General features: G+C 32.9%; 1 protein-coding gene across 1 annotated transcript in view; it reads right to left on the reverse strand.

The window, feature by feature from the left end:
• LOC136982273 (proton channel OtopLc-like) overlaps window positions 1-15,459 on the reverse strand; it is a 36,728-nt gene that overhangs the window by 7,710 nt on the left and 13,559 nt on the right. The window contains 2 exon segments of the mRNA XM_067278751.1: window positions 4,923-5,160; window positions 5,853-6,040. Coding sequence (XP_067134852.1) covers window positions 4,923-5,160; window positions 5,853-6,040 — 426 coding nt within the window.

The following is a 15,459-nucleotide window of genomic DNA, read 5'->3' on the forward strand; positions in this document are numbered from 1 at the left end:
AAGCATCTTTAAAACCAAGCAATCAGCTAGATTTTTGTCAGGTTATTTTAAGTCTAATTAATAATCCAAAACAAAGTAATTTGGCTAGAGATGGATAGTTATTGGCCATCAATAGTTTGATAAATTTAATAATTATAAATAAATTATTATATTTATCATGTATGTGACCAGTATGGTTATATCTAAATTAGTTAATAACACTGGAAGTCAAGATTGAATGGAGTTCCAAGTAGAATAACTGGCATGGTAAGTGGGAGTTGAGGGTTCAAGCCTTGTTTGGAAGAAAAGAATTGGCCCAAGGGTATTCTAAATTAAATTAAATAAATTTTAGTTATTATTATTAATTAGATTTAATATAATCCTGCTGATCATTTGTTCATTCTGATAAATTAGGTTATTGTTGTTATCAGATATAGTATCAGGTGTATAGATATGGTTGTTATCATACACATATAGATCTATAATGAAAGCAGCCAAATGGTGACGTATAGAGCTCGACATATTCTAGATACAATGCCCGTGAAAAATTCCCGGATAGTTGCTCATCTGGATTCAATTCCAAGTTTCCAAGCTTAGGCTGATGCTTTAACCATCTTGGCCATTTGACATCAATGTTACTGGTCAAAAAATAAGTTTATCATAAATTTCATTCTATCCTATAAAGTGATCTTACAGACATACTTGTGTCATTATAAAGATGTACACAACTAATAATGCTTTTCTTTTTTTTATATAATATACTGTAGTGTTAATTTGGCATAAAATTCAAATAATATAAGATCTAACTGGCTGACTTTAACTGAAAAAATAAATTATATAATAAATAAATCACCTATTAAAGTTAACAAACTAAAAAATGTTGGAGTATGCCTGAACATTGGATTTTTCTTTAGAAAAAATAACATACATATTTGATAAATTAGGTTATGGTTGTTATCATATAGGTAGGTAACGCTGTATTGTGTACTACATTGGCTAGTTGGAAGTCAACTTCCAATGAGCAGTTAGAAAAAACAAGAAAAGAAGAAGAAAATTTTATTACGAACAAAAGTTACCTACATGTCGAGGCTATTTCTCGAGGTAATCACGTTGTAAATTCAGACACTTGTCGTAGCATGGGCCGAGTTTCTGTATCTCTCCTTCAAAGTTTCCACTTGGACGATAACTTCGTGGATATACGGTGAAACTTTGAAACAGTTGCAAAGAACCATCAAAACAAACAAAGAGGAATTTTGAAGAGGCAACCTTTTGGGGGTGTTGTGGCATATGATTTTTAGAAACTTGTACCGTGTGCCAACACGATTCTACAAATTTTGTTTTGATATTTTATTTCGAAATATTTGTTCTACTCGTATGTTCTTAGAAATTAGAACTCTCGGAATTCTAGTTCGTCGAATAGGGCAGGCACGCGGTTCGTGCAATTTATTACGACGGCTTTATGTGTTTATTTGTACATCAAACAAAATACTTTATTATAAAAATAAACTAAAATGTATAATTTGTTTGTAAAGATATCCAACAACTGAAAATGACAGCCACTTTTTCCTGGCAGTCACTTTCAACAGTTTTCTGCAATTCGACAAATTGTTTTCCACAATTCTGATGATAAGTTCCATTTCAAAATTATCAGTGTCCAGCCACTCAAAACAAAGCTAAATCAAATGAGACTGTTTTTAAATCAATTAAGTCAGGTTTAATAAGGAAAGAAAATATGGGTGCATGAATTTCAAAGTCTCCACATCATTTGAAAATTCTTCTTTAAGGCCTTCAACATACATTCATAATTTATCTTTGTTAACAGTAAATTTTCTTGCATAAACCTTGACATTTGGAAAGTACTTGTGTTAATGGTAATATCATGCCAAAATATATCTAATTTTGATGAAAACCCTTTCTAGTGTTCAAAAAGTTCTAGTACTGTTTGACCCTTACCATGTAAATGCAAATTTAATTCATTGAAGTGTTGTGTGTTATATCAGCAATTATATCAATTTCCATAACCAGTCTTCATCATTGGATTCTGGAAAGTTTTGTTTTTTTTTTCCATGAAGAAACAGCTTGATTTCTTTCAAACATGATATAAATCTGTTTAAGACATTACCTTGGCTAAGCCAACGAACATTGCTGTATAGCAGAAGGTCTACATATTCACTTTTCATTTCTTCTAAAAGAGACTTAAATTGCCCATGTGTCGATGAAGAATGCGAAACAATAAAATTAACTATTTTAACAACTGTGTCCATTACATAATTCAAACGCTGTGATGACATTTTCGCAACTAAACTTTTCTGGTGTATAATATATTGGAAACAATATTTTATGTCCAATATGATTTTCAAGAAGTTTAATAAACCCTTTTTCTTTTCTGACCATTGCATGGGGCTATCAGCAGTAACAGAAAATATTTTATTTATATTAATTTTCTGATTTTCAAAATAATTTTAAAATGCTGTGGTAATGTCTTGTCCTGTAGTTGTACCAGTAAGAGAAATCAAACAATATAATTCTTCATAAATTTGATCCTTTCCACAATATCGAGCAACTATTGCTAGGCGCGCCACGTCGTTCGCGTCGGTGCCTTCGTCGACGGCGACACCGAATACGGAGGCTTCTCGTAATCCAGTTTTCTGGATTACGAGTTTAGTTGTTATATTATTGGCCATATCTGTTACTTGTCTCTCGATCGATCTTGCAGAGACGGGTATATCTCAAACTCGAGACAGTATTTTGTTTCTTTATTTAGTAAATCGCCGAATAAAATATCGGCACTTTTCAAAAATGTTTGTTTGACGAATTCGCTGTCCGTGAAAGGTTTGCCTTTGGTTGCTGACCCCTGGTATAAACAATGTCTACAAAATGGTCATTTGCACCAATAGCTTTTCATTTACTTGGGTCCCTGGGTATGCAAGTAATCATTACAGTTATTAGGGATGGGGGTGTTTACAAAAACGTTACATAATGTTAGGGTCTCAGGTCTTGGGTAACAGAATAATTCATTTTTGTTTCTAAAGTGTTTTATAGCAAACTACACTATTTATTAAATAGACTTCACACCGATAATTATATATAAGATAAACAAAACTGTCTTTCAATGTTAAAATTATTTTATGATGATGAACATTAAAGTGCTAATTTCATCATCATAAAAGAATTTTGGTGTTGAAAGACAGTTTTGTTTATTTCACATGCACTGTTTATGTCACTACTTTGTATGTTATATGTAATTAATAAAACAACGTAACATTCGATATCCGCACTGTGTATTATTTCTTAGTACAATTAAAGGAGTTGATCAAGGATATATGCTACATTTAGAGGTGGATATGTGTGACAGAGTTATAAAGCATTATATGGATGGATTGGTAGTTGAAAAAGTATAAAAAAAGCACTACATAATTTGTGCACTTTTCTGACAATAGAAATTTAAGTCAAGATGCAAAAAGATAGCAAAAACTAAATGTTTTAATGACAAAGTTGTATCTATGTTGAAAGCTGTATATTTTTATTGTACAACTTTCTTTTTGGTTACTGTAGTCAGTGTAAAGTCTATAATATAATATACAAGAAACTTTGATAACTATATTGAATATCATTTAGCAGAATTTTAAGATATTCTGATAATGGTTACAAGATAATTAAGATTTTCAAAAGAATATCATAAAATAGATGCAAACTTACTTTCGACGATTATATAATTTTTAATATAAAACTGACAATTAGATTTGGTTCTACCTTTGACAAATCCGTCCTTCGAAGTAAAATAATTTAAATATATTTTTACGCTTATGATGCCCGAAGAGTGAAATTATTCAAATAATTTTTGTGTAATTATCCATTTAAGATACTAAAAATCTAATTTAATTATAAAAATTGATTTATATAATGTTAACAGTTTCATTTTTTGTGTAATTTCTATGTTAAATAATTAATTAAGAATGCACATATATGGAAAATAATTTTTAACTCATGAGTAGACACCTGCCTTCTTATGACATAAGGAGTCCTGAATAGAGTTTTTGACCAGTTAGCAAAATATATTTCACTTCTGTCTGTACTCATAGCATCCTTTTCTTGTGCATAAGTTGATCAATTTTTTGCAATACAAACATTAGTATTGTAAACAATATTGTCATATCATGATACCTGTAACAAACAGACTTCATATTTCAAGTGGAGTGGATATTTGTGCCCTTTACACTGGGAAGAAGGGTAACAAGATTGTGTCTTCTAGTTCTGACATTAGGACATGTCATCCCTATTATTCCCTGTATAGAAGCACGTGCCTCACTTTCAATATCTTGCAATATGCTGTTACTGTGTCAATTGGTGTTGACTGCTTCATCCTTATCTGGTGATTGGATGCTGAATTGGGATTGCTCTCTTCCAAAATGTCTTCTTCCACTTCATTTGTTTCTCAAAGCGGCATACTTTCGATACAATTTTCACTTGAAAACTACCGAAAATGGATGTGGCTTCGATCGTTTGTTTCTGTGTCTTTCTTCTTCGTGCTTTTTAAATCCTATCTTCCTCTTTGTCCTCCATTTATACCTTTTATAATTATCTGCACTAACTGTACCAAATAAATTAAAATAATGCAACAAAATCACTGCAGAACTAAATACTGAAAACTAATGAAATCAATGCTGATACAAAAATAACATAAAATAAAGAGAAAATAAATACTTACAAACACTTAATAAAAGCTGGCCACTAAAAGTATCCATGCAAAACTAAGAAACAACCTCCGAAAGAAATACGACAATGCAACCGAAATAACACCTCAAATTGTGCTTGGTGGAATTGACCGGGCCTGCATTCTACCAGCAAGCCATCCGGTCAAAAATGCTGTGAGCACTACTTGCGAGTAAAATTTTATTCAAAAAAATTGTAGAGAAATGACGTTTGCTAATAAATAAACTTACTAGTCAGACTGTGAGAAGACAAACTGCCCATCTCTTCGACCGGCTGTGGGCGTAGGAGGAGTACTAATGCAGGAACCTATAAAAGAATTAGTTCTGGAGGGCGGCGAATGCTGAATGCACATCTCCAGATTGAGTGCCGGAGGACGTTTGTGGTGGGGACTGTTATTGAAGTTGCTGTTCGTTCCGAGACCGGAGTCTTCGCTGTCCCTTGCGGGTATGTTTGTTCTGCTTTCGGCTTCTGTAAACAAAGGAATCATTAGATATATTTAGCTATTCCATTATAAAAAAATTAAATTACTGTTTTCTCTTTAGAAAACACCATATATATATATGTGGTGTTATATATATATATATATAATAATGCTGGATGGTAATTAAGTTTAAAGTATAAAAATTTGAAGACACAGTCTGTTGAAACAGGAATCACCATTTAGAAGTTGTAAGGACAGAAAATGAAAGACATTTGTGGCGTCACCAGTCCTAATTTTAAAACTTTTGTTTTGATTTGGATTATTTTTTCATTCTTTTTAAAGGAAAGTTTTAATTTTGATGGCCAAGTAGCCTACAAGGAAAGGTCAGTTGTCAAAAATGTATTCTAGAACTTTGAATAAATGGTAATTCCTGTTTCAACAGACTATCTTCAAATTTTAATCTTTTAGAACCGTAGCTATAAAATTTTCATTTAGTTTAGAGATATGATAAACATGAGATCATGTAAATTTCTTGAATAAATTTAATTTAAGGATGACAATTATTCTCTCAATAATGAATAGAAATGCATTAAAATAAAATAAACAGTATTTTAACTTGGGTTGCAGTTTGACTATTGATTATTAAAACTTTATCATCCTATAATTTATATTTGATCTATCCAAAAGTAAATATCATTTGACCAAAACAAACAGATGGATAAATATTAATACTTCGCACCTTCTGCGACCGGTAGAACGGGTATCACGGGAGCGTCCGACGACTTGTTTGGCAAAGTGAAGGAAGCGCTCCGAGGTAGGACGGTGGGTTCCGGACAAGAGGTGTTATTCATCAGGAGCTTGGTGTCGCCGACCACCGGTCCGTCCGAAGAATCGGGAGGCGTATCCGGTGGATCCAGTCCTGCCCAGCTGCAATCAATAAAAAATGCAAAGATTAATACTTACAAAAAGAATATATTTTCAAACAAGTCTTGTAAAAACAATCACATTTTAATACATTAAAATCTAAACTAAATTAAAACAAGTAGACACAAAAAGTGTGAAAATAAAATATAATATTTGAATAAAAGCTGTTTTCATTCATCATTAATAAATTAACATATTGTCATTGTAAATCTATAGTAATTTCACTGTATAATAGTAATATAATCACAAATTTATACAGAATATGCATAAAGAAAGGATCATGTCAGAGATTAGAAAAATAAAGTTTCATTTACCGAAAAACAAGACGTTAGTTAAACTATCTTCGTCCGTAATTTGCGATTTAAGTAATAACAAACCGGTTAAACTCGACCGAATTTTTTCACATTAAACACTCGAAAAGTACAAGAAACGACGACAAAATCAGGGTCGCCGTGACGCCGGAGGTGGCACACGGAATAAAATATGTTGTTGCTACGTATCGCAGTTAAAAAATAAATAATTTAATTACTCAAATTACAGACTATATTTTTTAATTAAAAAAGGGAAAACTAATTTATTAAAACTGTCAAATAAATTCATTAAACTTTAATTTTGTTAAGTTGTATTTGTCATTTAACATTGTTAAATATTTTTACATGCTTTGAACATAAAGAAAACAACATAAAAATGCAAATTGATTTAATAATTAACATTCTGGTCCATACAAAAAACATCGGTCGGCTGCAATTATTATTCAAGATAGATGGTTTATAAACCTATCAACTTTGTTAACTTGAAAGTGTACACAAGTTCTCTTTAAATATAGGCTAGAGATAATACAGTTAATTATTTCGAATGAAAATTTTTTGTATTTGAAAATGAAATTCCCGATTACATCCGTATTATGTGATGAATATATGACAGATTTACAATCTTTGGAGTTACACAACATTCAAGAATTACACAAATAGTAATGACAGAATGCGAACAGAGGATACGAAATATTCGCATCGTGTATTTTTACTAGTCGTTAATAATAAACCGAACCGACGACGGCACAAAAATCAAAGCCGAGTAAAATTCTTAATTTACGAGATTTTCGGCCTCTTTCCTCGGCCTCGTCTCGCATTCGATAATAACATTTTTTGTGCATCAAAATCCAAATAAAATACTGTAGAGTCTCTATAATCTGATATATATCGAACTGATGGTGTTAGATTACAGAAGATTGCCAAATTACTGGATTTTGTATGTATGCATAGACTAGAGTAAAAAAACACACTCGGTTCATGCCTAGTTTATTGTAATAATCTTGACTGCGACTGCATTGTCGACCGCAAGTGCAACAACGGCATACATCGGTCTCACTCGGTCACATACGCAAAGTGGTAACACGAAAATTTTGTGCGCACCAGCCTGCAGACGAGTGCCGGATTACCAAACATGTCAGACTGGTGATTGACCGACTATAGAGATGCTACTGTATTAACTAGAACTTCCTTTTCTAAGAAGCATTTTAAAAATAAATTTAACATTCTCTATTTAGTAAATTTAATATTTATTACAAACAATAAAATTATATTAAAAATTATTCACAAATTAAAAATAACAATGCAGAAAAAGCTGTAGATTTCTAAAGATGAGCTACAAAACTGTAGAATGTTGAAGATAAAACATCCTCCATAGAAATAAATCTGAAACTTTTCTTGCAACATATTATAATGAATATAAAGATTGTCTCAATTAGATTTTAATCAAATATGCTATGTCCATCAGACAGAAAAGGATTATAAGATTGGAAGATTAATGGAATAAGGCAATGCAACACAGACATTCTGCTAAGGAGGACTATTTGAGGAACTAGTTCAATTTGAGTGTTAGATAGATGAAGAAATTCCAGAAAATTCCACACGGCCAGAGGCGAACCTGCAACAAACTACCGGCATTTGGCGATTTATCTGCTCGACTGCTAGTGGGCACTCGGACAGAAAAAGTTCTTCGTCGGTAATCGACTTCAAAGTAAAATATACTTTTTTTATAAAGGAAAGGTTTAATTTTTGTTCTTGCGGACAGTCTGCCTCCCGCTAAGGCAGACCGTTTGTCGGCAACGATACCTTCCTCTACGCCGAAGGGGTCGGATCCTTAAACCGGCGTTTCCGTTAAAGACGTATACGCATCGGTCGAGTAATAGCGTATCAGAAATTCCAAAGGTTGAATTTGAACCTAGATCATTGCATGTCCACTCAATGAATATAAGAATACACTGGAATAAAATCACACTTAAATCATACAGTGATGATTTCTTAGTTTACATTGATTCTAAATTCATTTATATGCATTTGTTTTCTAAAATATATAGCTTGATTCTTAAAATAGGATGGTACGTTTGGGGCTAAGACCACACCCTACCATTCCAAGGACCATATCCCTTGTCACTTGACCTTGGATCGTAATGGACCTTGTTCAATCATGAACAAGAGATGGTGAATGACGTTATAAGTTATAACCCGCGAAAATTTAAAGTATTCGAACCCGGACTCACCACCTAAACGGAAAGATGCGTAACGTAAATTATTAAATGTTACTTAAAATTCAATCAAAAAATTACACGAACCAGTTTTGAGCCTTCTACGTCACGATCGAACGTCATCTGTCACCACCGATAAAGGACGATTTACCAGGCAAAGTTACAAGATCCGTTGTTGATGTCATCTACCGCTACTTTGAAATTTGCATAGGAATATTCGTAATTTCGCAAGAATTGGTATGCAAAAGAAATGATTTCAAAGGAAACTATCGCAGATTCAAATCCTGAGCACGTGTAACGACTCCCATAAATTATATTACGACGTTTCATCTCTACTTCCTCCTAACTTCGAAATCGAGATCCGCATAAACTTGGCATAAAGACAGGAAGTCACTTAATTATATTTAGGTCTAAAATCCCAGCAAAATGGGCTCAAAATACTCATAACACCGCTCTCAACTTCCTCAAATTGTTCAAGAAAATTCGCATGAAAATCGAAGTTCATTTCAATGCGAATTCGTGTGTAAAACGTTATGGTAATTAATTTATAATTATATAAAAATCCAATGAATATGGTATTCAAAGGGCGTATACTCATATACCACATTAATGCTAAATTTGTGTATATTAATGCACAGGATGCCCTAATTGCAAAATGATGGATAAGTGCTCGAAGAGCTTTTTCCCCACCCAATCATGCATGGAAATTGGCATAATTCGCACGGGAATGCTCAGCGATACTTACTTATCACGGTTTGATCCCACCAGTAGCCGTGGATAAAACCACCATGTTGGTGGTTTAATCATGAGTTCGAGCCTTGCCAACGGGCTGTCCATGAGGAGTTTTCTGGGTTTTTGTGTTTGTAATACCTAAATAAGGTCGGTTTTTCATAAAAGTCCTTCCGGGAGACATCGCCCATGTGTCGCGTTGCAGTATACAAATAAACCACGGTTTGCACGGAACAATAACATTTTATCGTACGAAACTATGCAGGAATTTACTTTGAATGATATTAAAATCGGGGTGAATCTTTTGAGAAAACACTAAGGGCCTTCAAAATCAAACACACCACTCATAAAAGTTTATTCGAGACTTCGGGTGAGGGGTGCAAAGGTGCAGAAGCGATTATTCTGGTATTGATGCAGATTAGAGCAAGGGCAGTAGAGGAAATTCTTTGATTACAGTGTCAAACTGACATGTTAAAACTACCACAACGATGTAGATGAGGATGTGGCAAGGGCGATGCACTGGAAGGAAGACTCGACCACATGTTTACCGGAAATCCTAAGACCTTCTACTCAAATTAAACAAAATCAGATCTCTTCTAGGAAATTCGTTCGCACGAGGAAATTATTAAGCAATCAAAAATTAATTCAATAGACAGACACTCATCAAGGGAATTATAATAAACCCCCATTAACGATCACTAAAATTCCGAATTTAAGTCTACGTTTAGATCTGCATCCCTTTTTGCGCACTGACTTACCAAGGGTGGGGGGAATTAACAAAAGGGTGGTTCAAGGTTAGAGTCTGGTGTGGTAAACAGAATATACTTGCCAGATTTGCATTCAAATCTGGCAAGTGACTTAGAATATTTGATGACAAAATTTACTTAAAAATTGAATTTTTAATCATAAAATTCTGAAATCTGAAAACTTTGAAGTATTGGAGGCCTTCGAGTGTGGGTGGTTCTGGGTTGTGGGTTGCTACCACCTACAGCACTCGCGGACACTTAAAAAATATTGCTGCAGAACACCTCACTTAATTTAAATAATAAATTTCGTGGATCCACATTCGCAGAATCGCCATTTCACAGGTTTTTTTGAGGTGCGATTTGCTACGTTTTTCGGAATTTTGGAGGATTAGAGGATTTTGGACGTCCTCTCACTTTTTCGCGTGTCTTAACAGCTTTAAACGTAATTTAAAGCCAAAAATTAGAATTTTTCTTGTATTTTCTCGCTATATAAAGTAAAATAAAGGCATAAATTTCCGAATTAAGGGTGGAAACGATCGCTAAATCACCATTAGTAACATGTAAGAAGCTAAATTATCACCGGTTTTAGTATTGTGAATACCATTTCAAAGTACAGTGCAGCATCCAATTAAATGATAAAACTAATCGACGCCCTGATAAAGTAAATATTTATAATATTTAAACATTTAATATTACGTAATTTTTTAATTATTTTACGAATTATATTGCAGTAAGTTGCGCTAAACACGCTTAAAAATTATGTAAATTTTCTGCGCTATAGCAGAACCTTAGAACAGTGACTAGAATAGTGATTAATTAATTAAAAAATTAATTATCCACACAAAATTAACTCACCTAAACATTTTTAAGGGTCTGTGAAAGGCTATTCCTTTCCTTCTTTGCATATTTATATATTTTAATCAGTTATAGACTCGTAAAATTGCGCAGCATTCGAGTTATTGATTATCACTTATTGAAGGGGTAGAAGCGATCGTCATCGAAAGTCCTTCACCAACGATCACGTGACGAGTTACGTGGCAAGGTTCGATTATATGAAAGGGTAACACATTTTCTGACTCTTACATCAATAATTTTCTACGTAAACAGCGTACAAAATTAATTATTAATCAAACAAACCCGAGCCTTATTGGTAACTAGCAAGAGTATTTTTTGAGGGACGTCCACCTTCCACTTCATTAATTTAGTGATGAATAACTATTTTTTTTAATAAAAATTGTCCTCAGAAAATGGCATTTAATTGTGATTTTTTTTCGAGTTATAGTAGCGAATAATATAATTTATTCGTAAATTATAAGGGGGTGGAAACATGTGACTAAATTACGCCTACTCCTAAAAACAGGTAAAGGATCCTTTAGTAGCAAGTACATTATTTAATATTCAATGCCGGTACAGTCTGTCATTCGGCTCGTACTTTACAACGTCACCATTTTTCAACCCATACTAGACGAGAGAAGTATTAAACCTACGTAACACGCGTTAAATCATATAAAACCGCGCATAACCCGCACTAATGAGTAGGCCTTAAAGCCATTTTTACGTCATTTTACACATAATCAGCGAATTGAATACACTTATATTAATCATTATAACCCCCTAAAACCTTGACCCATAACAGATAAAGTATCACCACGATTACTTTGGGGGTATCTATCGTAAAACACGCGCCACTCGTTAGAAATGTATAGAAACCCCCGATTTATTGACTCTACGCCACGTAGAATCGAATTTTACAAGTCATTCAAGGTGAAAATATTCCATTTATTAATTTATAAGGACATAACCGATACGAGTGTTTGCTAAGAAGTCTTCTTATCTACACAGATAGTCTATAATCGCCTATTAAAAGTCATACAAGGGATACTTAAAATTATATTTCACAATAATTTATAGAAAAATACCTCGTAAACATACCTTCCTAGTGTCCACCTTTTCTCTACTTGACCCGCCAATACTAAATCTCCAGACATATGCCTTTGTCTTTTAAGAAATTTCACACGCTTTAATACGGTTTCCATACCCCGATTTAGTGCTTAAAACGTAAAATATCTCACCTTTTATGATGAACAAAACGAAATAAGGGACTTGCAGACATGGAAAGGGGTGTTTTTTTTTCTTACATTTGCTTGTATAAATATCTCATTTACGAGTATCAAACAGGACTAGCAATCGCTTAATTGTCTCCACGTCTGTACGCTGCTTATATACATACATATATATATAAACATCGTTCCTGTCACGTGATCTCCGGCAACCCATCGGTCGGAGTTGAATGGTGAAAAACGGGAAGAGCAACAAATCTGTTCTACGACACACGTTTGAATTTTTTGATTATTTTTTTATTATAAAGAGGGGGTGAACTTAAAGGTTCAATTAATTTATGACCTCGATTTTTATGGTGGAGAGTAATTATCATTGATAATTTTCTAGTGTTTCGAACCTCATTAAAGATGCATTTCACGTATTTAAATTTTTAACTAATTTATTTTATTTTTTTTTCCTGTGCCAGTTCGTTTATCGATTCGCATTCTTGGCGCTTTTTACACATAGGCGTAAACCTGTTTGGAAAAATGCACGTGTTAAATACATAATATGACGTTTAAAAGTACACCAGGATGTACACACGTGCATTCTGGTGTACTTTTAAATGTCACAATGCAGCCACTACGTCGCAAGACAGAGTTCGAAAGGCACCATAGTTTAAATACGTGCAGATATGAATTAAAAAGTATACATACTGTCAAACCTCTTTATAGCGTACACCCTTTTATATATCATCACCCTCGTAAAGCGTCAATGAATATTTGTATAAGAATCCTAGGAAATATGCGAAGTGATACGTTGTGCTTCTTATGTGGGTACCATTAATAATGTGTACCAATGTTACCATAAGTACTCCTGTAATGTATGGTACCTAAGTAATACAATATAGTAAACACCGTCTATACGAGTACGACTTATATTGTGAACACACGCTGTAAACGATATCCATAAGAAGGATATATTTACCTCCTGTACAGTACGTGTACCTTTATTTGTACCCTCACCAATTTACAAGAATGAAAGTATACACATGAGATACAAGATACAACATATGTAAATGATACACACACACACACACACACACACACACACACACACACACACACCACACACACACGAGAGTTACACTGTATATCGCCTATGCGTGTACCATTTACATCGTTAAAAGTATACACTGTAAATGGTATACGTTATTGAAAGTGCGTATAAGAAGTACAAGGTACCCATATAAGAAGTGGTACACATAAATGAGGCAAACATTGGCAAAAGTACACATCAGTTTATAGAAAAAGCAAATTGTACACAAGATTTTCACGTTCAGTGTTCAAGATACACGGGTACACACGTGTACTTTTTACGTATATCATGCGCCAATAGGAATTTTTATGTATTGTACAAGGAAGTACAGTCGGGTACTCGAAAAAGTTTTAAAAAATATTGGATTTCGCAATTTGAATGAATGTAAATTAGGGGGATGCTGTTACATTTTATTTACCTGTTAGCCTATTTAACTGCTCTAAAAGATGATAATTAAATAAAACCCGTTTCGTAAACTCCCTTTACACGCCCTTCTCGTTACTTTGATAATTGTATAATTGAGTGTAACGATCTGCTACCGTTTACTTTTTTTTTTTTTTTTGGAATAAATTAATTTTAAGTGCGTAATTTAGATAAAATGTCTCCTTAAGAGTCGAAAAAATGGCTAATAAACAATTAGGCAAGCTGCATTACATTAAATATGTTTACGAGGCATACTGTTCTCAACAACTGAGTCCAAACTGGCTCCAAAACAGTAAATAAGTATAAAAACACAGTAAAATTATAAAAAACTAATAAATTATATTCTTATAAACATAGGTGGTTCTCCTCGAAATAAATAAAGATCAAACTACAAACGATTAACCAATCAAGTTTAAAATCTGACTGTCTTAACGGCGATTGGCTCAAGTACTAAATCGGACGTTGTATCTCCGCCCATTTAATTCTCTAATTAATCTTGTTTTAAAGTTATTTTATATATAATGCTTTGTTTTCACATGTAAACTACTATGCATTTAGGAACCAGTTGAGATACGTATAATAATTTTTGGAGACAGTTTTGAAAAATATTTTCAAAACTGTCTCCAAAAATTATCTCCAGTAAAATTCACATGAAATGATCAAACTAGCACTAGAAACTCAAATAAACTATATTCATTTACCCATTAGTTCAGCCTTATTATGAAGTTTATATTATGATTTATGGAAAATTTTTTCAAATATTTTAACTGTGTAGCCAGTGTTCTGCTGTTTACACGAATTAACTATTAAAACATAAGTGGCCCGAAAATCAGTTAATCAAAACATATTGTTTGAAAATGGTTATAACATGCAGATATTCTAAATCGTTTTAATATCTCGTTAACTGACTTCTGGCCAATTTATATATAATATATACCACGAAATATTGTAGAAGAAAGAGCGAAGCAATAAGTTTGAAAAACTTTTAAGAGTGAAAAATAGTGTTAAAGTGTAATTCCACACCTCTTACGATGTAAATTAAACCATGGTTGCATTAATAATGAAAATATGAAAATTTCTATAATTTTTCACAAGAATTTACTCAAATTAAAAAGTTAAAATTACAAATTTCTATCCGAAGACTTTCATATAAGAGCAATTACGTAAGGAAGATAAGAGTGTTGTTTAAGTGTCTGTTGTTTTAAGAATTTAATAATACGCTGAAGATTTTCTTGCAATTTAAAAATATTTTATTGAAATCATAAGTTTATAGTATTTTTTTACAAACAGTATTAATATAAATTAAATTAGATCGCTGGTTTATGATACCGCAATAGCTTTAAACAACCATTACTAGTTGCTACTTCAGCAATTATTTCTCAAAAAAAAAAATTGTGAAATAAACATAAAATAATAATTATAAAAAATATTTAAGTAATTAATAAATTTCATTATAAATTAAAAATCTTACATTTCAATAAAAACCTTCGGGGTATCTATTAGTAAAGTAAGAACATCTACAGGGTGAAATAAGAGTTAGTCCTCTCCTTTACACCTTTTCCACTCTGTGGGGCTAAGAGGGCTTTTTTTTTATTATACTTATAATAGGTTTGGCCAGGCCCACAATAGGATAATGAGAGACAAACCCAATATATCCGAACCCATGAAAAACTGAGGTCCTTGATCTAGATTCCAACCTGAATCCCCAAAGTGGCCCTTTACCATCTCAGCTATCGACCTAGATATATAGTTCATCATCAGATAAGAACAGTTAAAACCAGTTGTTTCAGAGCTATTTTAATTGTTCCCGAAACAACTGGAAAAAAATTATATATCCCGGTTAACTAACTTTTGGGCCA

This window comes from Centruroides vittatus, unplaced genomic scaffold (genome assembly GCF_030686945.1).
Source record: "Centruroides vittatus isolate TY-2023 unplaced genomic scaffold, ASM3068694v2 contig_817, whole genome shotgun sequence".
NCBI lineage: Eukaryota > Metazoa > Arthropoda > Arachnida > Scorpiones > Buthidae > Centruroides > Centruroides vittatus.